At 46.3% G+C, this 24,767-nt stretch overlaps 1 protein-coding gene across 1 annotated transcript in view; it reads left to right on the forward strand.

Moving 5' to 3' along the window:
• Positions 1–5,691: 5,691 nt before the first annotated feature.
• The window catches only part of pdpr (pyruvate dehydrogenase phosphatase regulatory subunit), a 29,683-nt gene continuing 10,607 nt past the window's right edge, over positions 5,692–24,767 (forward strand). Inside the window, exons 1-14 of the mRNA XM_079997647.1 lie at positions 5,692–5,849; positions 10,146–10,411; positions 12,259–12,392; positions 13,481–13,562; positions 14,460–14,623; positions 14,990–15,111; positions 15,309–15,426; positions 15,736–15,885; positions 16,133–16,325; positions 16,482–16,606; positions 16,927–17,082; positions 19,549–19,682; positions 19,888–20,036; positions 22,333–22,445. Of these exons, the coding sequence (XP_079853773.1) occupies positions 10,152–10,411; positions 12,259–12,392; positions 13,481–13,562; positions 14,460–14,623; positions 14,990–15,111; positions 15,309–15,426; positions 15,736–15,885; positions 16,133–16,325; positions 16,482–16,606; positions 16,927–17,082; positions 19,549–19,682; positions 19,888–20,036; positions 22,333–22,445 (1,900 nt within the window). The 5' untranslated portion in view covers positions 5,692–5,849; positions 10,146–10,151. The remainder of the gene's footprint in view (positions 5,850–10,145; positions 10,412–12,258; positions 12,393–13,480; positions 13,563–14,459; positions 14,624–14,989; positions 15,112–15,308; positions 15,427–15,735; positions 15,886–16,132; positions 16,326–16,481; positions 16,607–16,926; positions 17,083–19,548; positions 19,683–19,887; positions 20,037–22,332; positions 22,446–24,767) is intronic.

Below are 24,767 nucleotides of genomic sequence, written 5' to 3' on the forward strand. Positions count from 1 at the left end.
AGAGAAGTTAATAGTTGTTAAAAGACTGTTCTGAAATTTTAGTCCCACTCATATTAGCTTATAACACATACACTCGCACACAAATCCGATTCTGAACAACACTCCACCGGACCAGGGTCTGCGGGGCAGGAGGGGTGCGAGTAATTCGGGTTTGACTTGCTGAAGGACTCGCACCCCCACACCTCGCAATTTTAACTGCAATTGCCAACAGCACACATTGAGCACTGGGGTTTTCTGGGGTGGCGCTAGTGGGTCAGCTGGGTGGGCTCCCCGCCGGCTGGGCTGGAGTCCTGGCTGAGGGGCTGCTTGCTGTTGTGGGTTGGGGTGCAGGGGGCGGCTGTCGGCCTTTGCTCCCACTGCGATGCTTCTCTGCGGCGGTGCGGTGGCTGAGGTCCCATATATCTGGCAGCTTGCTGGTGGTGGCGGGGTGGTGCCCGCCCTGAGCAAACTCTGTGACGTGGATGGCCGCTCGTGGCTCGCGGCCGGGTGGGGCATCTGGCTGGCTGCTGTGGGGCAGGCCTCGCCCTTGCACGGGGCGTTGATGGGCATGGGGGTTCTGCCGGCTCGCCTGCGGGGCGGGCGATTCAGGCAGGGCCTGTGGTCTGTGCCTGGCGCCCAGGACCCGGGTTCTGCGGCTGCGACTGCGGCTGCGTCTTGTACCTGCACCTGGGATGGGTTGTATGTGGGTTGTATGTGTGTGCCCCTGGAGTGCGGGGTCTCCTCGTGCTCCCTGGAACTGGGTTATGCTTCTTGGTGCTGGGCATGGGGGTTGCTTCGCGGGTTTCCAGCTTCTCTGGGGGCCCGGGGTCTTCTGTGCCTGCAGGATGGGGTTCTCCAGGCTTTCCTGCAGCCGTGGGGTGTCTACGCAGCTGTAGAGCTTGGGGGCTTCGGGGCTCTTTCCGCTGCTTGGAGACGCCACGACATTATACCTTATACACCAGAACTAATTGACACGCGCGCGCACACACACACACACACACACACACATTCACTCACTCACTCACTCACTCACTCACTCACTCTCACACACACACACCAGCACCCTCCTGGTTGCATCCCTCTCCTTTTCTCCCTCATTTACTGCCCTAACTATGACAGGAAGAGGCAACGTGACCAGTTGTAGTTCCAGTTTTCCTGGACCTGATTAACTCCTGATCAACTATGTTTTTAACTTTTCAATACATGTTGTCGTCTGATGTTTATTTTTCCGTGTAAATGTTGTTTGTTTCTGTTTTATTGACTCACCCGGTGAGTCTTCCCCTCTTGGAGGACTGATAAGTTGTTTATAGACCCAAACATAGTAACTACACCGTGTTCCAAATTATTATGCAAATGATATTTTTCTCTGATTTTCCTAAATAGTCTAAGCAAATGACAGTCAGTATAATTTTCAAGTCATCAACCATCATCAACCGTAAACAAGACTGTTTGAGAATTAGTCTTCATGTATTTTTGGGCCCACTGCAACCATTTCTGCTTGTGAGCATTGGTTAGGGGTGGCCGAATAGTAGGTTTATGCACAACTGCAAGCCTCTGGAGGATCCTACACCTTGAGGTTCGCAGGACTGGGCTTGATGGAGAAAGACGGACAGCCTTGGTCGATGAGCAGAGACAAGCAGGTAAACCGGGCTGGCTGGAGAGGGACGGACAGACTGGGTCGATGAGAGTATACAAGCAGGTAAGGGGAAGACGAAACAAAGAGACATAAACCTGGGACTTGAAACAAGCACTAGGAGCTAGGAACTTGGAACTAGGAATGGAGCCAGTAGCTGTACAATTCGGGTAAGCTAGTTGACGGTCTGGCAATGAATTACTGGGAAGCTGGAGACTAAATACTGTGTGGAGTGATGCAGGTAATTGATCCCAGGTGTGTGCAATTGGCTCAAGGGGGGAGCTGCAGATGAGGCAAGAGCGGCCTCTAGTGGTGCTGGGAGGCCGTGGGCCTAACAATCGAGGTGTGTACCGGTAATACAGAAGACCAGAAGCCCCGCAAGATCAAAGCATCCAGATGTCATGGCAGAACGTCAAAAAGTAAAGGAAGCAAGCCACTCATTGGGCCAAAACCCGTCCGCGGAACAACGCGAGACCTTGAAGGAGGCCAAGCGTCTTCTCTTTGCCGAGTATGTCAAAATCAGAGGTGAGGAGCTGATGCAAAAAGTCCGCAGAGTGGAAGCTGCCCAGGGAGAACAACAGTACAGCGAATCATGGAGGGTGATCAATGAGATGTGTGGAAGGAAAAGACGGAGAGAAGGACAGGTGGCAGGAAACAGCCCAGAGGAGAGAGTGACCACTTGGTTAACTCACTTCAGGAACCTCCTTGGCACACACCAGGCAGTGGAAGGTGCTGAGCAGGATATACCTGCAGTCCTGGGGGATCTCAACATCGATGACGGCCCTTTTACATTGCGGGAATTAGCCAAGGTCAAAGCCTCCCTGAGGCAGGGGAAAGCGGCTGGACCTGACGGCATCCCCCCAGAGGTTATCAAGAACTGCAATCTCGATGACGTCATCTTGGAGGTCTGCAACCAGGCTCTAATGGAAAATGTCATGCCGGAAATATGGTCACTCTCACACATCATCCCGGTACCAAAATCTGGAGATCTCTCAAGACCTGACAATTACCGTGGTATAAGCCTGACCTGTATCATTGCAAAAATGTTCAACCGCATGATACTAAACAGGATACAGAGTGCTATCAACCCTCACCTAGAGGGTCTACCCGAGCTTAGCCCAAATCCTTGCATTAAGGAAGAAGAAGAAGAAGAACAATCTTTAATCGTCACACAGCACACCACACTACAACACATGCACGCACACACACACACACATGCACATGCTTTGGATGGTGGCCGGTGAAATGAGGCCTCTGCGTTTAACCCATCCTGGCTTGTGCTTCCGGCGGCACAGCCAGGAGCAGTGGGCAGCATTTATGGACGCGCCCGGGGACCTGGGGATGAGTGTCCATCACTGGTCAGACGATGATGTGTGCATGTTTTTGGAGGGGGTCCCTACTGACGTTAGGTGGAGGAAACCCCATGTGTGCACGGGGAGAACATCTAAACTCCACACAGAGAGGCTCCTATTTGGGAGATAACCTGCCCGGAGCACGGTGCCAACAGCACCCCAGGTAACAGCGAGGAGTTCAACATCCAAACCGGAGTGCTGCAGGGAGACACCCTAGCCCCCTTCCTTTTCATTATAGTATTGGACTATGCTCTGAGACAAGCCATCAAAGGAAGGGAGCCGGAGCTCGGCTTCACTATCGCACCCAGAAGGTCCACGAGACACCCTGCAGAAACCCTGACAGACCTGGACTACGCTGATGACATCTGCCTGCTATCTAATAACGTGAAGCAGGCACAGGATCTCCTGACCAGAGTTGAGCTAGAGTGTGCTAAGGTCGGCCTCATGCTAAATGCAAAGAAAACCGAGATCATGACCTACAACATCCCCCAGGAACACCCACCCCTAATAACAACAGAAGGCTCAGTGCTAAAAGAGGTCAATGACTTTAAATACCTGGGTGCGTGGGTCGGCTACACGGAAAAGGACCTTAATGTGAGGAAAGCACTTGCCTGGAGAGCACTTAATGGCATGACCAGTGTGTGGAAATCCAACCTCCCCCGACACATCAAGATCAGTTTCTTCTCTGCCACCATGGACTCCGTTTTCCTATACGGCTGCGAGTGCTGGACACTAACAAAGGCCCTACAGAAGTCCCTGGATGGGTGCTACACCTGAATGTTACGTGTGGTACTGAACATCAACCAGGACGAACACATTACCAACCAATGTCTGTATGGGGCACTACCCAGTGTATCAGAGAAGATAGCAGTAAGGAGGATAAGACTAGCAGGCCATTGCCACTGCCACCGAGAACTCCCGGCCAAAAAGCTTGTACTGTGGAAACCAACTCACTGCATCGATCAAGAGGACGTCACGCATCTACCTATGTTCAAGTTCAAGTTCAAGTTCAAGAGATTATTTGTCACATACATATACATACGGTCATACATATATATGTGGACGTGCTAAGGAAAGATGCTGGTGCGAAAAGCACAAAGGAGCTGGCCAGATGTATGGAGAAAAGGGATGACTGGAGACGCCGATGGAAGGCTCGTCAGAGGAAGACGTAGGGAGAGACCACGACCTAGCCCCAGATAAGCGGTGGAAAATGGATGGATGGATTGATGGATTATTATTATTATTATTATTATTATCAATTTTATTATGATATATCATTTTTATTATTATTATTATTATTATTATTATTATTATCATCCCCTATTGTTATTATTATAATGTATGCTATACAATTTGTGGTTCAAGTGTATTCAAATCGATCCACATATGAAGCAGAAATGAGTGAAAAACGATTAAAAGTAACCAAAATCTCGTGCTTTGTGCTTTACCGACACGCCAACATTTGAAAACTGAAGATGAATTGGACGCTTTGTGACATCATCATCCAATTCAATATAAATGTGCAGGTTCTAGTTCAGAATTTACATTGGACTTACTTCATCAACATTTGTCTGTTTGAAAATGAAGACATTGTATTCCAATATAACCAGGGCTTAATTTGTGCCAGATCCTGCTGGAACATGATGCGGGACCTCCCAGTTTGGGATGGACACCTATTTGATTTGATCCGGCACCTCCACACAAGCTGCAGAGATGTGGCTCGAGCTGTGAGCTCCGCATTCCCCCGTTTCTCCAAATAAAACAAATAGAAATAGTGTTTTTAAATTATTATTATTTAGGGCTGTACCCGACTCAGAATTTTGTCAGTGGAACCGACTTGTCCACTTTCAGGGAGCAGCCCTATTATTTTTTACTTATGTTTCCTAATTTAACGAAATAAAAAAAGCCTCGGGCGTCCAGTGCTGCGTCACGCATGACAGTTTACAATGTGCATCATACAGTGTAACCTGGTTCAATACATAATTATCAACTTAATGACACATATTTCATCCATCCAGTGACATGTTGTTACAGGAGGCTCCTTCCATGTCACATGGTGACTGATATTACCAAAGTAGAAACAATGGCAAAAACAGAAACTGAAGGTAAATAACTTCTTTGTTTATCTTTGTGAAGATGGCTTAGGCGCAGCAATACAGTAACACCGAACAGAAAAGCAATACAGCACAGTATGCAGTAACCCAGAACAGTGATACAGTATGCAGTACAGTATGCTACTTACAGTACAGTACAGTAAGGTAGTGGAGCCTATGTGTGTGACTCAGTGAGGACCCCTGGTGAGTTCAGCGTTAACAGTTCTTATGGCTTGATGAAGAAACTCTGTCTCAGTCTCTCTGTTCTCGCTGTGTGACTGTGGAGGCGCTTGCCCGACTGCAGCAGCTGGAACAGTCCGTTGTTGGGGTGGTGAGGATCCTTCATGATCCTGCAGCTCTGCTGCTACACCTCCTGGTGTATAAGTCCTGCAGGGAGCGGAGGGTAGTTCCTGTGGTACGTTCAGCTGACCCCGGTACGTCCATATTATTATTATTATTATTATTATTAGTGGTAGTAGTAGTAGTAGTAGTTGTAGTATATGTATTATTGATATTATAATTATAATCATTATAATAATAATAATAATAATAATTATATTATTGATATTGGATGTATTATTATTATCCCTCTCGTGTGACTCCTGTTTCCGCCGCCAAGTGGCACTGTAGCGACCGCAGGGGAGCTTCCGGTTTAAGTGCAGTGAAACAGGAGTGATTCAATGTCTTCATTATATTATCATATAAATCATAATCATTTATCATTAGATTAAATTAAACACTTTGTTCTGCTTTCTTCACATCGTGTCGAGCTGCTGCTCTTTCTGGATCTTGGTGAGTTTCAGAGAATTCAACTGGATCACTCAGCTGATGCTAATGCTAAGGCTAATGCTCTTCACCCTAAAGCACAGCCCTCTCGCCGTGGCTCTTCCCCACGAGCCGAGTAACCTAGTAACCATCACTAACCTACTTACATACTAACCCTCACTAACTAGTAACTCCCATACTAACCCTCTTATGCTAGGTGGCTAACTGGTTAGCATGGAGCTGAAGGTCAGAGCTCCGCTGCTATCCGCTTAGCACCCAGGCTAAAAACAAACTCATTTAAAGAGCAACTATCTTTTTTATTTTGAGTTTACAATCTTGAGTGTATGGAGACGATGGTCTACAAAAACGTTAAAAAGGCAGAAAGTTATAAATACAAGAAACATGTCGGTTTCTTACGTTGTGGCCCGTGACGTCACGCAGGGTAAACCTAGTTTGACTGTGGCAGCAGCAGGTGGAGCCAGTCCCAAGTCAGGGCTAAAACTAATCCAGTCCCGGGTCAGCACTGACCCTAACCATAACCCAGTCCTAGGTCAAGGCTAACCCTAACCCAGTCTCAGGTCAGGGCTAATCCAGTCCCAGGTCAGGGCTAACCCTAACCCAGTCCCAGGTCAAGGCTAACCCTGACCCAGTCCCAGGTCACAGCTAACCCTAACTCTAGAAGGGCCCTAGTCTGGAGGGCTAGGATTAGAAGGGGTTAGATCTAGGTCCGAGGTCCGTAGAGGCCAGTAGAAGTCAGTAGAGGCCTGTAGTGGTCAGTTGCGGTCGGTAGAGGTCGGTAGAGGTCGGTAGAGGTCAGTAGAGGTCAGTCGAGGCCCGTAGTGGTCAGTTGTGGTTGGAAGAGGTCCGTAGAGGCCAGTAGAAGTCAGTAGAGGCCCCTAGTGGTCGGAAGAGGTCCATAGAGGTCAGTAGCGGTCCGTGTAGGTTGGTAGAGGCCAGTACGGTCAGCAGTAACTAGGAGAGGCCAGTGGAGGCCAGTTAAGGTCAGTAGAGGCCCGTAGTGGTCAGCTGCGGTCAGTAGAGGCGAGTGCGGTCGGTAGAGGCCCGTGGTGGTCAGTTGCGGTCGGTAGAAGTCAGTAGAGGTCCGTAGCGGTCGGTAGAGATCAATAGAGGCCCGTAGTGGTCAGTTGCGGTCAGTAGAGGTCAGTAGGGGCCGTACATACTACTATACATACTGCTACTATACATACTGCTATACGTACTGCTACTTTACATTCTGCTACTATATGTACTACTATGTACTGCTTGACATACTGCTACTATATGTATTACTATATGTACTGCTTTACATACAGCTACCATATATACTGCTACTATACATACTACTATATGTACTGTTTTACATACTGCAGCTATCCATACTACTATACGTACCGCTACTATACATGCTGATACTATACGTACTACTATATATACTGCTACTATACGTACTGCTACTATACATACTCCTACTATGCATACTATTATACGTACTGCTACTATACATACTACTATACGTACTGCTACGATACATACCGCCACTATACGTACTATTATACGTACTGCTACTATACATATTACTATACGTACTGCTACTATACATACTACTATACACACTGCTACTATACATACTACTATACATACTGCTACTATACATACTGCTATTCATACTGCTACTTTACATTCTGCTACTATATGTACTACTATGTACTGCTTGACATACTGCTACTATATGTATTACTATATGTACTGCTTTACATATAGCTACCATATATACTGCTACTATACATACTACTATACGTACTGCTACGATACATACCGCCACTATACGTACTATTATACGTACTGCTACTATACATATTACTATACGTACTGCTACTATACATACTACTATACATACTGCTGCTATACATAATACGATACATAATGCTATTTTACATACTAGTACACATACTACTATACATACTGCGACTATATGTACTGCTACTATACATACTGCTACTTTATGTACTACTATATGTACTGCTTTACATCCTGCTACTATACTTACTGCTACTATACATACTACTATATGTACTGCTACTATACATACTGATACTATTCATACTACTATATGTACTGCTTTAAATACTGCTATACGTACTGCTACTATATATACTACTATCAGTATTGCTATACATACTGCACTAAACCTACTGCTATACGTACTGCTGCTATAAGTACTATTATACGTACTGCTACTATACATATTACTATACGTACTGCCACTATACATACTACTATACATACTGCTAATATACATACTGCTAATATACATACTACTATACATACTGCTGCTATACATAATACTATACATACTGCTATTTTACATATTACTATACATACTACTATACGTACTGCTACTATATGTACTGCTTTACATCCTGCTACTGTACTTACTGCTACTATACATACTACTATATGTACTGCTTTACGTACTGCTACTATACAGACTACTACTATACATACTACTATATGTAATGCTACTATACATATTACTATGCATATTGCTACTATACATACTGCTACTATACATATTACTATACATTCTACTACTATACATACTACTATATGTGTTGCTGCTATAAATACTACTATATGTACTGCTATTATACGTGCTGCTATACAAACTATGAAACGTACTGCTACTATACATACTGCTATGCATACTGCTACTATACATACGTATACATATGTACTGCTTTACCTACTGCTGTACGTACTGCTACTATATATATACTACTATAAGTATTGCTATACATACTACTACTAAACTTACTGCTATACGTACTGCTGCTATACGTACTACTATACATACTGCTATATGTACCCCTGTACGTAGTGCTACTAAACATACTACTATACGTACTTCTTCTACATTCTAGTATAAGTACTGTTACTATACGTACTGTTACAATACGTACTATTACTATACGTACTGTTACTATACGTACTGTTACAATACGTACTCGTATACATACTGGTACTATATGTACTAGTATATGTACTGTTACTTTACTTCTGTTGTTATACGTACTAGTATATGTACTGCTACTATACGTACTAGTACAGCGGTCGGGAACCTATGGCTCTTTCGATGATGGTATATGGCTCGCAGACAATTGTGAGCTTAAATTTTTCATCACAATTAACAAGTAATGAATAATTATCCTTTGTCATTTTAAAGTAAAGTAGGTAAGAGAAATTACAATTTTGAAAATAAAATTTAAAATATAAATGTGGCGGACAAAGGGGTGTAGTCAAGCACCCGCTGTGGACCACGGAAAGACTCCCGGGCGCCTGCCTTTTACTCGGCACCCTGCGCCTCCCGGCTCTCTGCTCAGGCGCCACTTGTGGGAGTCTCTGCCACAATGGTTTAGGGAGGGAGACGGAGTCTTTCTGGACGTGGTGCGCTGACATGGTGAGAGTTTTATTGTTCATTTCAATATGCGGCACGCAGGCCACAATTTTATATATCACTGAGGATTATTATAATAATTGTGGATAATAATGATCCTCTTGGGCGCAGGAGGAATGGCGTTCCACTGCTGGGCTGCTTACCAGCCCGTGCGCCGATCCCCTTTGTAAGACAGACAAACATTAAGAAAACTCCCTGCCTCCAGTCGGACCAATCAGCTCAACACAAGTGGACAGAAATGGAAAAATGTATGTGACAAATAATCTCTTGAACTTAAACCTGTAGACCAGCTGATTCTTAAAACTTGGAATGAGCTTCCCGTCACATACCACATAAGGCAGTGTGTCAGTATTGCCGTATTGACCATGTTTGGCTCTACATACGCATGTAGCACCAGAAGTCACATCCATGCTAAAAAGAATTTCATTTATTATTGGTTAGCTACAGTATAACAACAATATTATTAAGAATAATAAAGAGACATTTATTATATCGCGCTTTTTTAAGTACTCAAAGATGTGTTATACGTTAAAAATGTATTTCTTACTTAAAAAAATTATTAAGTTGCATTCAATTTTATTAAATATTATATGGCTCACAAGGAAGTACATTTCGAAATATTTTGCTTTTATGGCTCTCCCAGCCAAAAAGGTTCCCGACCCCTGTACTAGTATAAGTGCTGTTACTATACGTACTGTTGCTTTACGTACTAGTATATGTACTGTTACTATACATACTAGTATATACGTACTGTTGCTATACGTACTAGTTTATGTACTGTTACTATACGTACTAGTGTACGTACTGTTACTATACGTACTAGTATACGTAATGTTACTATACGTACCATACATACACTTCTCTTGCAGGACACCATGTGCTGCCGTGTGCCGAGCTCCAGGGCTCTGCTGCCCCAGCTGCTGCGGCCACAGGGTGGGTTCTGGACCGGCAGGGAGGCCCGCTGGGGATTCCTGACATCCTGTCGGCAGCGGGCAGGGGGAGCGGACCCCCAGGCTCCGTCCCTTCCCAGCCAGGCCCGTGTGGTGATCTGTGGGGGTGGCATCGTGGGAACCTCTGTGGCGTACCACCTCGCCAAGCTAGGATGGACTGAGGTCGTACTGCTGGAACAGGGGAGGTCAGACACCCAGTCGTAATAGTTAGGTCCCGACCCATATGTCTTGTCACCCACACCTAGTTTAAGGGAAAAAATTTCGAAATCCGCCATTGGCTGCCAGTATTTGTGTATATTTTTTTATATATCATAATAAAATTGAATCTATATTAACAAAATACATATTTAGAATAATAATTGTATTCAAATAAAACCACTTTAAGCTGTTGAAATAATTAACTCAAATAACAGTAAGAAGTGATTCTTATCATAAAAAAGCACTGGCACTCGGTCCTTTATGACATAGTACACATACGTTTAACAAATCCGAAATCAATCAAACAATTCCAGGACAGATCAGGGCCTGTCCCCTTAAGACATTGCATTGTGGGTAATGTAGGAGCTCTGTGAGGATGAGAGCCCATACACTTGTTGCGTGTGCTGACCTTAACCTTAAAATTTGAAATTTACCTTAGGAAGAGGTTATGGGTGGGAGTCATGTCTAAACACTACAGAGTGACCGAGTCCATGCCGCACACTGGACACGGTCCAACTGGACATTCTCAATCAGAATCTCTACATTTATAGTAAATAATATGATGACATCATAAAGTATCTTACAGTAAATCTCGTCTCCTTCACTTGAGAACAGACGTATGACGTCTGACCAACTGTATATTTTGGGTCAAAGTTGCTCGGTTTTTCGCTAATATCTGCTCCGTATGTGGATCGATGTGGATGAAATTTAGACCACGAGATCCTTGTGACATAGTGGTTAAAACAAAACCTCAACTGTCTATCTAGCCTACGCCAAAGTATGTCTTCCAGATAGTTTTAGCTGGGTTGGACATATTTCGGATTGGTGTACTCGCACGTCAGTCTTTTTTTTTTTTTTCGCCATGAAATTTATTGAACCGTGTCTGTAATATCCATCTAAATTTGGTCGGTTTTTCAATATTATCTTCACCGTATGTGGATTGGGTTGGATGAAACTTCAACCATGAGTGTTTTGTGACTGCGCAGTTCAAACAAAACATAAACCATGTTCATGTGTTATGCAGAAGTTGGTTTTCCAGATAGTGTTAGGCTTCAAATTTCAGAGAATATTTCCAAATTTTTCCTCTAACAATGGGGTTCCAGCCCTGCAGGCTCTACCCCTAAATAAAGCTGCAGGCAGTAATACACAGGGTCCAGTTTAGTTGTGTTGGGTGTGTTTTACAGTTTCCCAGGTTCTCTGAAACACAGCACGATTTTCCGAGTTTACTTGAACCCAGCATGGGCTTCACCTAGTCACGCGGAGCAACCACAATGCGGTCTACACGCCTCAACCCTCCTGTCTTTAAAACAACTGTCCATGTTATCTTGTAAAGCAGAACTTGTCACTGTTAGAACTCACGTGTTGTTTGTGGAAATAGAGCTGCACTCTCAGTGATAGACAGGTGACCTTTTGGTGCTGGTTAATGATGACATAATGATGCAGTGACCCCTAATATGCAAACCACTGCACGAATGTACTTTAAATTATAAAATAAATATTATAAATACTTTAAATCCTAAATATAATATTAGAGAAGTTGCATCATAATGAATGTGGGCACGGTTCACTGACAAATGAAGGAACTGAGACATTTGGCCAGTTGGAGTGTGAGTGAGCTTTTTCCTCTGCCGCTGTTGTTGTTAAATCAGTGCAACAGTGAAGTCCAGACCTTACTAAGTGCTTGTGATTTTAGAACAAGCGTGCAGATCTGACGACACCCTCATTAAACTGGACTATAGGGTGTGGGTGGTTCTGCAGGATGTGGATGGTGGTGCAGGATGTGTTGCTGCAGGGTGGTACAGATTGTGGGTGCTCACAGTGTCTCTGGGGGCAGGTTGGGTGCAGGGACAACCAGGCTCTGCGCCGGTATCGTCAGCGTGGCCAAGCCCATCTCCATCGAGTGCCAGATGGCGGACTACTCCAACAGCCTGTACCTGCAGCTGGAGCAGGAGACTGGCGTTAGCACAGGTACCACATTAACACGAGTTCCAGATTAGCACAGGTTCCATGTTAGCACAAGTACCAAGTAAGTACAGGTACCAAGTTAGCGCTGGTACCACGTCTGCAAGGGTACCATGTCAGCACAGGTACCAAGCTAGCACGGGTACCAAGTTATCAGGGGTACCAAGTTATCAGGGGTACCACGTTAGCACTGGTATGATGTCAGCACCGGTAACAAGGAAGCACGGGTACCAAGGTAGCATTTACATTACATTTACATTTAGTCATTTAGCAGACGCTTTTATCCAAAGCGACTTACAAGGGAGAATAACATTCAGCTACATTGCGACAGAGATTGGTGTAACAACAACATTCGTGTAACAATAAATACTGCAAGGTGGTGCTATTGTAGGTTAGGACAGGAGGTACTCACTGAAGAGCTGGGTCTTCAGGTGCTTCTTAAAGACAGAGAGGGAGGTCCCCGCTCTGGTCATTTTTGGCAGCTCGTTCCACCAACGTGGAACTACAAATGAGAATAACCTGGATTGCCGTGGCTGTATGGCCGGCAGAGCCAGGCGACGCTCATTTGACGAGCGCAGCATCCGGGGGGCAACATGTGCTCTTACAAGAGCATTTAAGTAGGCGGGAGCATTCCCAGCAATCACTCTGTAGGCCAGCATCAGAGACTTGAACTTGATGCGGGCGGCTACAGGTAACCAGTGGAGCTCGATGAGCAGCGGAATGGGTATCACGTTAGCAAGGGTACCAAGTCAGCACGTGTACCAAGTTAGCATGGGTACGACATAGCAAGCATAATGCAGCCAGGTTTATAATATAAATACGAACAACAAGACCCTAACGTAATACGTGTGTATATTTTAGTTAGTGTGTATTATATGTGTATGACAGGTAGCACTGTGTGTATTTCAGGTAGTACTAAGTGTTTTACAGATAGTAATGTGTGTATTTCAGATAGTACTGTGTGTATCTCAGATAGTACTGTGTGCATTTTAGACGGTACTGTGTGTATTTCAGATAGTACTGTGTATTTCAGGTAGTATTGTGTGTTTTTCAGATTGTATTGTGTATTTCAGGTAGTACTGTGTGTTTTTCAGGGTATGTCCAGACTGGCTCTCTTTGTCTAGCCCAGAACCAGGACCGCTTTCTGTCCCTGAAGCGCCTCGCGTCTAGACTCAGGTTAGGGACAGTTTGAGGCTTTGAACTACACAGTGACAAGCTGCTGACAAACTACTGACACACTACTGACAAGCTGCTGACAAGCTGCTGACACTCTACTGACAAACTGCTGACTCACTACTCACACACTATTTACAGACTACTGACAAGCTGCTGACACACTACTGACAAACTGCTTACACACTATTGAAAAATTGCTGACACACATCTCACACACTACTCACACACTACCGACAAGCTGTTGACACACTTCTGACACACTACTGACAAACTGCTGACAAACTGCTGACAAACTATTGACAAACTATTGACACACTGCTGACACACTGCTGACACACTGCTGACACACTGCTGACAAACTGCTGACAAACTACTGACAAACCACTGACACATTACTGACACACTGCTGACAATCTATTGACACACTACTGACGCACTACTGACACACTGCTGACACGCTACAGACACGCTGTTGACACACGACTGACACACGACTGACAAACTGCCGACAAACTGCTGACACGCTACTGACACGCTACTGACACGCTTCTGACACTCTTCTGACACGCTGCTGACACACTACTGACACAATGCTGACACAGTACTGACACATTGCCGACACATTGCCGACAATGCTGACACAATGCTGACACAATGCTGACACAATGCTGACACAATGCTGACACAATGCTGACACAATGCTGACACAATGCTGACACACTACTGACACAATGCTGACACACTACTGACACATTGCCGACACTACTGACACAATGCTGACACACTACTGACACACTACTGACACAATGCTGACACACTACTGACACAATGTTGACAGGATCTGGGCCCTAGCCTCATTACAACCCCCCCCCCCATTAACCCCCCCACCCCCCACAGGGTGATGGGTATTAGCTGTAGCATCATGAAGCCTAAGGACATAGCGAAGCTCCACCCTCTGGTTAACATCCATGACCTGGTGGGGGCGCTGCACCTCCCTGGAGACGCCGTCATTTCTCCCCCTGATGTCAACAGAGCGCTGGCTGTGGCTGCAGCAGGACAAGGTCAGTCCAAGCTGGTGCAAGCTGGTGCAAGCTGGTCTGGGCTGGTCATAGCTGACCAGACTATTCCAAGTGTAGCGGGGTTCATTCTGCGTAGTGTATTGTGAATTGAGACACTATGAAGACTGGGTAGATGATGGTGTATTGATTAGCATCTGCTGGAATCTGTATTAGAAGAATATTGACACAATGATTAATATACAGGTCACTCATCAGGATGCTCTACTGCGCCTGTTATTCACCAACAATACTACTCTCAATACAGGACAGCGGTGGAAATCTTGTAAACTGTGCAGCTCTCACCATAGAAAACCACTGGGCCACAACATGTGCAGAGAATACCTGAGAATGTGTGTGTGTGTGGTCCAGGGGTCCAGATCCTGGAGCGTACCACCGTGCAGCAGGTGGTGGTTGAGAAAGGTCGTGTGACGGCGGTGGAAACGGACCGCGGCTCCATCCAGTGCCAGTACTTTGTCAACTGTGCTGGGCAGGTGAGTCCAAGCGAAATTCAGTCCTTCTGATCCACTACTGATCAGATCATAGTTTCTTCCGTTCCAGACTCCACACGTTTCTTTAAAATCAGAATAAAATATGTCTAAAAATTTGAATATTAAGTGTGTGTGTGTGTGTGTGTGTGTGTGTGTGTGTGTGTGTGTGTGTGTGTGTGTGTGTGTGTGTGTGTGTCTAGTGGGGGTACGAGCTGGGCCAGGCCAGCGAGGTAAAGGTCTCGGTTCCTCTTCACGGCTGCGAACACTTCTACCTCCTCACCAAACCTCTGCAGGACCCGCTCCCAGCCAGCACCCCAGGTCTGGACCTTCTAACCCCCAGGTTCTTACTTCTGGGTTTGAAACCCCAGGTTCTATCCCCCGTGTTCTAACCCCGGGTCCGAGCCCCCGGGTCCGAGCCCCCGGGTCCGAGCCCCCGGGTCCGAGCCCCCAGGTCCTAACCCCCAGGTCCAAACCCCCAGGTCTTAAGCCCCCAGGTCCAAACCCCCTAAAAAGCTGATTTATTCACATTTAGCTTTAAATCTGATGTTTTTTTAATCAGATGATTTCCCTGCACAGAGTGAAACTGTCTGTCTGTCTGTCTGTATCTGACTGTCTGTCTGTGTGCAGTGGTGATGGACATGGACGGCCGGATCTACGTGCGCTCCTGGAACGGAGGTCTTCTGTCAGGAGGCTTCGAGAAGAACCCCAAACCTATCTTCACTGAGGGGAGGAACCAGCTGGAGATCCAGAACCTGCAGGAGGACTGGGACCACTTTGGTAGGAGGGGGGAGGAGAGGAGAGGAGATGGTGGGGGGGGACTGTCAAAGGAACCAGCTGGAGATCCAGAACCTGCAGCAGGACTGGGACCTCTTGGACAGGAGAGGAGAGTGGGGGGGGGGGGGGGTAGCGGAGCAGAGTGTACAATGATTATTATGAACTCTGTAATTGCCAAATAAGAATTCTTAATTTCGATGTTAAGTACTGGAGTGTCTGTATATGTGTATACTGTGTACTGTGTGTGTAGAGCCCATGCTGAGTGCCCTCCTAAGGCGCATGCCCGCGGTGCAGGCAGCAGAGATCCAGCAGCTGGTGAACTGCCCTGAGGCCTTCACCCCAGACATGCACTGTCTGATGGGGGAGAGTCCAGGCCTGCAGGGCTACTACGTCTTGGCTGGGATGAACTCCTCTGGACTGGCCCTGGCTGGAGGAGCCGGGAGGTCTGTCAGCCTGTCTGTAAAGGAGGTTTAGTGTTTAGAAAGTGTCGTCTGTAGGAGCCTTAAATGTCTAGGTGGTGTCGTCATGTCACATGAACTTCACATGAAATGGTTTGTGGTTGCCGTGGGGATGGTCGCCTAGCAGCTTGTGTTGTGCAGGTTCCTGGCTGAGTGGATGACCTATGGTTACCCCACGGCCAATGTGTGGCCACTGGATATCAAGCGCTTTGGGAACCTGCAGAGCAGCCGGACCTTCCTGAGGCACCGGGTCATGGAGGTCATGCGTGAGTCACTAACCAGTACCACTAACAAGTACCCAGAGTCACTAACTAGTACCACTTACCAGTACCCAGAGTCCCTAACCAGTACCATTTACCAGTACCCAGAGTCCCTAACCAGCAGCCAGTGCCCCTCTCCAGCACCCACAGTTCCTGCAACCAGAGAGAATTTAAGTCTTTGTTTTTGTCTTTGTCGACCTGCTTGTCTGTCACCCTCTCTCTCACTCCTACCTTCACCTGCCCCCCCCACTCCCCACCCCCATCTGTCTCTCCACCTGTCTCTGACTCTCTCCACCTGTCTCCCCTCCACCCGTCTCCCCCTCCAGCCCTGCTGTATGAGCTGAAGGTCCCCCGCTGGGACTTCCAGACGGGTCGCCAGCTGAGGACCAGTCCCCTATTCGACCGCCTGGACACCCAGGGGGCGCGCTGGATGGAGAAGCACGGCTTTGAGCGCCCAAAGTACTTTGTACCTCCAGGGAAGGGTACGAGTACTCAGAGTATCAGAGTACTGACAGTACTCAGAGTACTATTGATCTTCTTTACTGTCAGAGTTCACTGTGAAGATTATTGATCCAGATCAATATCACGTCCAATTACCGCCAATCATTAAATATGATAATTGGATCACTACAGTTCCCAGTTTGGTACTAGACTGGTAACCAAAATGGTGTTGTCCTCAGACCTGCCATCCCAGTTTGGTACTGGAGTGGTAACCAGTATGGTGTTGTCCTCAGACCTGCCGGCCCCGTTTGGTACTGGACTGGTAACCAGTATGGTGTTGTCCTCAGACCTGCCGTCCCAGTTTGGTACTGGACTAGTAATCAGTATGCATTTACATTTACATTTAGTCATTTAGCAGACGCTTTTATCCAAAGCGACTTACAAGGGAGAATAACATTCAAGCTACATTGCGACAGAGATTAGTGTAACAACAACATTCGTGTAACAATAAATACTGCAAGGTGGTGCTAAGTATTTGTAGGTTAGGACAGGAGGTACTCACTGAAGAGCTGGGTCTTCAAGTGCTTCTTAAAGACAAAGAGGGAGGTCCCCGCTCTGGTCATTTTTGGCAGCTCGTTCCACCAACGTGGAACTACAAATGAGAATAGCCTGGATTGCCGTGGCTGTATGGCCGGCAGAGCCAGGCGACGCTCATTTGACGAGCGCAGCATCCGGGGGGCAACATGTGCTCTTACAAGAGCATTTAAGTAGGCGGGAGCATTCCCAGCAATCACTCTGTAGGCCAGCATAAGAGACTTGAACTTGATGCGGGCGGCTACAGGTAACCAGTGGAGCTCGATGAGCAGCGGAGTGACATGTGCCCTCTTTGGCTGGTTGAACACCAATCGCGCCGCCGCATTCTGTATCATCTGTAGTGGCTTCACCGCACAGGCCGGCAAGCCTGTTAAGAGGGCGTTGCAGTAGTCGAGACGGGACATCACCAAGATTTGTACCAGCAGTTGAGTGGCATATTGGGTCAGGTACGGCCTGACTTTTCGGATGTTGAGTAGTGCGAAGCGGCAGGACCGGGAGACGGCGGCAACATGGTCCGAGAATGTCAGTTGGTCATCAATAATGACACCAAGATTCCTTGCAGCCTTGGTAGGAACAAGAGATAGAGAGTCGATTTTAATATCAATGTTGTGATAAATACCTTGTTTGGCCGGGAAGACCAGCAGTTCCGTTTTCGCCAGATTTAGTTGAAGATGATAATCCTTCATCCATGTGGATATGTCAGCGAGACAATCCGAGATCCGCGTCGAGACAGTAGGGTCGTCGGGCGGGAAGGACAGATAGAGTTGAGTATCATCCGCATAGCAGTGATATGAAAAGCCATGTGAGCGGATGATCGGGCCCAGTGAGGTGGTGTATATGGCAAAGAGGAGGGGTCCTAGCACCGAGCCTTGGGGCACCCCTGTGGTGAGGTTGTGAGGCACAGACAGCTGGCCTCGCCATGTCACACTGAACGAGCGCCCAGTAAGGTAAGATTCGAACCAGGAAAGTGCACTGCCCGTTATGCCCATACTTGAGAGTATGGACAGGAGTATGCAATGATTGACAGTGTCAAAAGCAGCTGATAAGTCTAGCAGAATGAGAACCGAGGATTTGGCAGCAGCTCTAGCAGTTTTTAAGGCCTCTGTCACAGACAACAGGGCTGTTTCGGTGGAGTGACCACTTTTGAAGCCAGATTGAAGTGTATCAAGAAGGTTGTTTCTTGACAGGTACTCTGAAACCGCTAGAGAGAGACCGCCCTCTCTAAGGTTTTGGAAAGGAATGGGAGGAGAGAGACCGGCCGATAGTTTTCTACTTGATTGGGATCGAGTGAGGGTTTTTTGAGCAGTGGTGCGACCCGAGCCGCTTTGAAAGCAGAAGGGAAAGTGCCGGAAGTTAGGGAAGAATTAATCACATGTGTGATTGCCGGGGTGATAGTCGGTGATATGGCTTGAAGGAGGTTGGATGGGATCGGATCTAGCGGACAGGTAGTAGGACGGCTACATGTTAGTAGTTTAGATACCTCACTTTCAGCGAGGGGGGTGAGTATGGTGTTGTCCTCAGACCTGCCATCCCAGTTTGGGACTGGTTACCGTTATGGTGTCGCCCTCAGACTTGCCGTCCCAGTTTGGGACTGGTAACCAGTATGGTGTTGTCCTCAGACCTGCCGTCCCAATTTGGGACTGGTAACCAGTGGGGTGTTGTCCTCAGACCTGCCGTCCCAGTTTGGGACTGGTAATCAGTATGGTATTGTCCTCAGACTTGCCATCCCAGTTTGGGACTGGTAACCATTATGGTGTCGCCCTCAGACTTGCCGTCCCAGTTTGGGACTGGTCATCAGTATGGTATTGTCCTCAGACTTGTCGTCCCAGTTTGGGACTGGTAATCAGTATGGTATTGTCCTCAGACTTGCCGTCCCAGTTTGGGACTGGTAATCAGAATGGTATTGTCCTCAGACCTGCTGGCCCTGGACCAGAGCAAGACGTTCTACAAGCCGGACTGGTTCGACATCGTGGGTGAGGAGGTGAAGTGCTGCAAGGAGGCCGTCTGCGTGGTGGACATGTCCTCCTTCACCAAGTTTGAGCTGAGTGTGAGGACCCGTCTGTCTCTCTGAGTTGTCTGCCCCTCTGAGCTGTCCGTCTTTCTTAGCTATCTGTCCCTCTGAGCTGTCGGTCTGTCTGAACTGTCTGTCCCTCTGAACACCCTGTCATTCTCTCTGAACAACTTGGCTGCCTCTCAAATCATACACTGCTTTAAGATATTACTGTTTCTCCCTCCCTCCCTCCCTGGTCCAGTCTTCTGGGGATCAGGCTCTGGACCTGCTCCAGTACCTGTGTTCTAATGACCTGGACGTCCCCGTGGGACACGTGGTCCACACTGGGATGCTGAACCAGCGAGGGGGCTACGAGAACGACTGCAGCGTGGTGAGACTCAGCAAGTCAAGGTGAGCTGGTCCGGGAGATAGTCCAGGGGAGCCGGCCATGGCGAGCTGGTCCAGGAGTTAGTCCAGTTAGGGTGGTCTAGGTGAGCTGGACCAGGAGTTAGTCCAGGTGAGCTGGTCCAGGAGAGCTGGCCCAGAGTTATTCCAGGTGAGCTAGTCCAGGTGAGCTTGTCCAGGAGTTAGTCCAGGTGAGCTGGTCCGGGAGTTCGTCCACGTGAGCTGGTCCAGGAGTTATCCCATGTGAGCTTGTCCAGGAGTTAGTCTAGGTGATCTGCTTGGGGAGTTAGTGCAGGTTAGTTGGTCTGGGAATTAATCCAGGTGAGCTGGTCGGGGAGTTAGTCCAGGTGAGCTTGTCTGTGTGACGTGTGTGACGGAATACTGTATACGTCGTATTCGCAATACTGAATAATTGATTGAGGTTCATGCCATAACAAACTGCAATTCAAGATGAAGTACAACCAAATTAATTGTTTGTAATGGAATACACCTTTGTGTTATCATGGAAACAAATCTGGCTTTGACTGTGAAATATAACAATTATTGGAGACCACCTTTCATTTGGAATCTGGCTTATTATCTAAGGACTAGTACAAATGTATGTAACTGCCTTGGCAAACTAACTAACTATGTCTGCGGAATATTGTTTCCCGACGTTGTCTGTAGGTGTACACCAGTCCTTATTAATATAATGCGCACTCCTCCACCTTTTCTCTGAGTAAAGGTCTGCAGTCCTGTCTGCTCTGTAAACAGAGAGGCCTGCTAGCTCAATAGCCACATTGGGAATGATGCTGTCCAGCCAAGTTTTTGTAATGATTGTCACACAGTTATATCCATGTTGTGCAAAGTAATCCTGTCTTATTTCATCCATCTTGTTGACCAGTAACCAGGAGTTGCTCAGGGGCAGAGACTTTGCAGGGCTGGTCTGTGCGGGTTAGCCGTTAGCCCGATGTCCTGTGTTGCGCAATGATGACACAGTGTCTGTGACCAATCAGTAGTCGGGACCAATTACGCAGTGACGATTGTCTGTGACCAATCAGTAGTCTGCATTGTTTCCACGTAATATTTTGGTCTTAAGAATAACAATCTTTAATCGACACACACACACACACACACACACACACGCTTTGGATGGTGACCGGTGAAATGAGGCCTCTGTGTTTAACCCATCCTGGCTTGTCCTTCCTCCGGGGGCACAGCCAGGAGCAGTGGGCAGCATTCGTGGGCCTGGTGATGAGTGTCCATCGATGAGGATGATGGGTGCATGTTTTTGGTGGGGATCCTTACTGACGTGAGGTGGAGGAAACCCCATGTGAGCACAGGGAGATCATGCAAACTCCACACAGAAAGGCTCCTATTTGGGAGATAACCTGCCTGAGGTGCCAAGAGCGCCCCAGGCAGGAATCGAACCCAGGACCTTCTTGCTTTGAGGCAAATATTGATCGATATGGGTCAAACTTGGACGACGGCGTATGTGGACTGTCCCGAAAACAACTATCTATCATTCATGTCTGCCTGTGGGTTTCACGGTTTCTGAGCAAAGCAATGGGGTTCTCTACCTTTGGACTGGACCTCTAATTAGACAAAAGCAAGTTAAAGGTGATGATATATTTTTTCAAGGCAATAATATAAAAGCAATGTTCCAGGTACACATGTTTCTTTCATATTAGAGATGGAGTGGGCCTTGATGCACAGGGAGTGGTGATGGTGATTCTGCATGTTATCCCAGGGATCTGCCCCCAAATTCCCACTGAAATGGCTGTTCCTTTTTCCCCAGTACGTACAACTCTAAAGAAAACAACTGCCCTTGATTACTCTCTCCCCATATTAAACACTGGGACAGAGTTCAGCCAAAGAAACACTGCCACCTAGTGTTGTGGTGGCAGAACTAGTCTTACAGGAGGTTCAAGTTCAAGAGATTATTTGTCACATACATATACATACCGTCATACATATATGCAGTAAAATGTCATGACACCCGGTGATTACGCACAATAAGCTCTAAAAATACTAAAAAATACCTAAATGTGCGTAAAACGACAAGTGGCTCGTCTAGTAACGGGAAGGTTGCCGGTTCAATCTCCGGCTCCTGGTAGTGTGCTTAAGTGTGCTTGAGCAAGACAATTCACCACAAACTACTCCTGATGAGCCTAGCAAGGCTCCTCCATCACTGTGTGATTAATGGATTAATGTAATGAATTATTATTATTAGTGTATTTCCATGTGTGTTTCTTCTGCAGTACCAGCTCCTATACTGTGTACTTGTCAGTACCGTATACTTAGTCTGTGCGTTTCTTTGCAGTTTCTTTATCATCTCCCCGACGGACCAGCAGGTCCACTGCTGGTCCTGGATCAAGAAGCACATGGGAGAGGATCAGCAGCTCCACCTGGAGGACGTCAGCTGGAAGTACACAGGTCTGCTCCCTGCACTACAGGGACTGCTAACTGCTATCAGTACACAGTCAGTACACTGGCAGTACACAATTAGTACACTGTCAGTACACAGTCTGTACACAGTCAGTGCACTATAATTACACAGTGCACAGTCAGTACACAGTCAGTACACAGTCAGTACACAGTGCACAGTCAGTGCACAGTCAGTGCACTGTCAGTGCACTGTCAGTACACAGTCAGTGCACAGTCAGTACACTGTCAGTACTCAGTGCACAGTCAGTACACTGTCACATTACTTAATTGATGCTTTTGTCCAAAGCAACTTCCAATCAGTGTGACAGTACATTTTGTCCCAGTATCAAACCACTGTATATACTATATACTGTATATCACTGTGTATCTGTATATACCGTATATCACTGCATCTGTATATACTGTATATCACTGTATCTGTGTATAGTATATACTGTATATCACTATGTAGCTGTACATACTATATGCTGCATATCACTGTATTTGTATATACTGTGTATCAATGTATCTGTATATACTGTATATCCCTGATACAATAATATATACTATATACTGTATATCACTGTGTATCTGTTTATACTGTATATCAATGTGTATCTGTATATACGATATACTGTATATCACTGTATATATGTAGACCTGCACAAGGCCGGAATGGACCAGACCATTGGCAAGAAGCTGGGTGAGAAGGAGACAAATGTTGGCGCGATTATTCGAAAATGGAAGAAACACAAAATGACTGTCAATCTCCCTCGGTCTGCGGTTCCACACAAGATCTCACTCATGGGATATCAATGATCATGAGAAAGGTGAGGGATCAGCCCAGAACTACACAGGGGGAGCTTGTTAATAATCTCAAGGCAGCTGGGACCACAGTCACCAAGAAAACCATTGGTAACACACTACGCCCATAAGGTCCCCCTCCTCAAGAAAGGACATGTACAGGTCTGTCTGAAGTTTGCCAATGAACACCTGAATGATTCAGAGAATGCTTGGGAGAAGGTGATGTGGTCAGATGAGACCAAAATCGAGCTCTTTGGTATCGATTTGACTCACCGTGTTTGGAGGAAGAGGAATTCTGACTATGACCCCAAGAACACCATCCCCACCGTCAGCATGGAGGTGGAAGCTTTATGCTTTGGGGGTGTTTCTCTGCTAAGGGGACAGGTCGACTTCACCGCATCGAGAGAAAGATAGATGGGGCCATGTACCGTGAAATCCTGGGTGACAACCTTCTCTCAGCCAGGACACTAAAAATGGGTCATGGATGGGTCTTCCAGCACGACAATGACCCAAAACATACAGCCAAGGCAACAAAGGAGTGGCTCAAGAAGCACATGAAGGTCATGGAGTGGCCTGGCCAGTCTCTGAACCTTAATCCTATGGAAAATCTGTGGAGGGAGCTGAAGCTTCGAGTTGCCAAGCGACAGCCTCGGAAAAAGATTTGGAGAGGATCTGCAAAGAGGAGTGGTCCAAAATTCCTCCTGAGATGTGTGCAAACCTGGTCATCAACTACAAGAAACGTCTGACATCTGTACTTGCCAACAAGGGTTTCTCCACCAAGTGCTAAGTCATGTTTGGATAGGGCATCAAATACTTATTTCACTCAATGAAATGCAAAATAATTTATATATTTTATTTAATGTGATTTTCTGGATTTTCTTTTTGATATTCTGTCTCTCACTGTTATAATAAACCTACCATAAATTACCACTAAAATTATAGACCGTTCATTTCTTTGTCAGTGGGCAAGCTTACAAAATCAGTGAGGGATCAAAAATTTATTTCCTCCACTGTATACTGTATCACTGTTTATACTGTATATCACTGTGCATCTTTATATACTGTATATCACTGTATCTGTATATACTGTATATCACTGATACAATAGTATATACTCTATATACTATATATCGTGCATCTTTATATACTGTATATCACTGTGCATCTGTGTATATACTGTATATCACTGTATATCACTGCATCTGTATATCACTGTGTATCTGTATATAGTGTATATCAATGGGCGTCTCTATATACTGTATATCACTGTGTATCTGTGTATACTGTATATCACTGTGTATCTGTATACAGGTACTCCTCACTTAACAACCTACCTATTTAACGGCTGTTCAGACTTACGACCAGCTCTCTGACTGGTCTGTATTGTACACTGTGTACAATACCAAGCATCTCATCTCATCACCCTTTATATATACTATATATATCTCAGTCTCAGTCTCGTTCCCAGAGTCTGTCAGTATTCACTACACTAGTGTTCGCAATCACCACACCCCCTTTCCGTGAAAA

Source organism: Zeus faber, assembly GCF_960531495.2.
Source record: "Zeus faber genome assembly, chromosome: 3".
Classification (NCBI taxonomy): domain Eukaryota; kingdom Metazoa; phylum Chordata; class Actinopteri; order Zeiformes; family Zeidae; genus Zeus; species Zeus faber.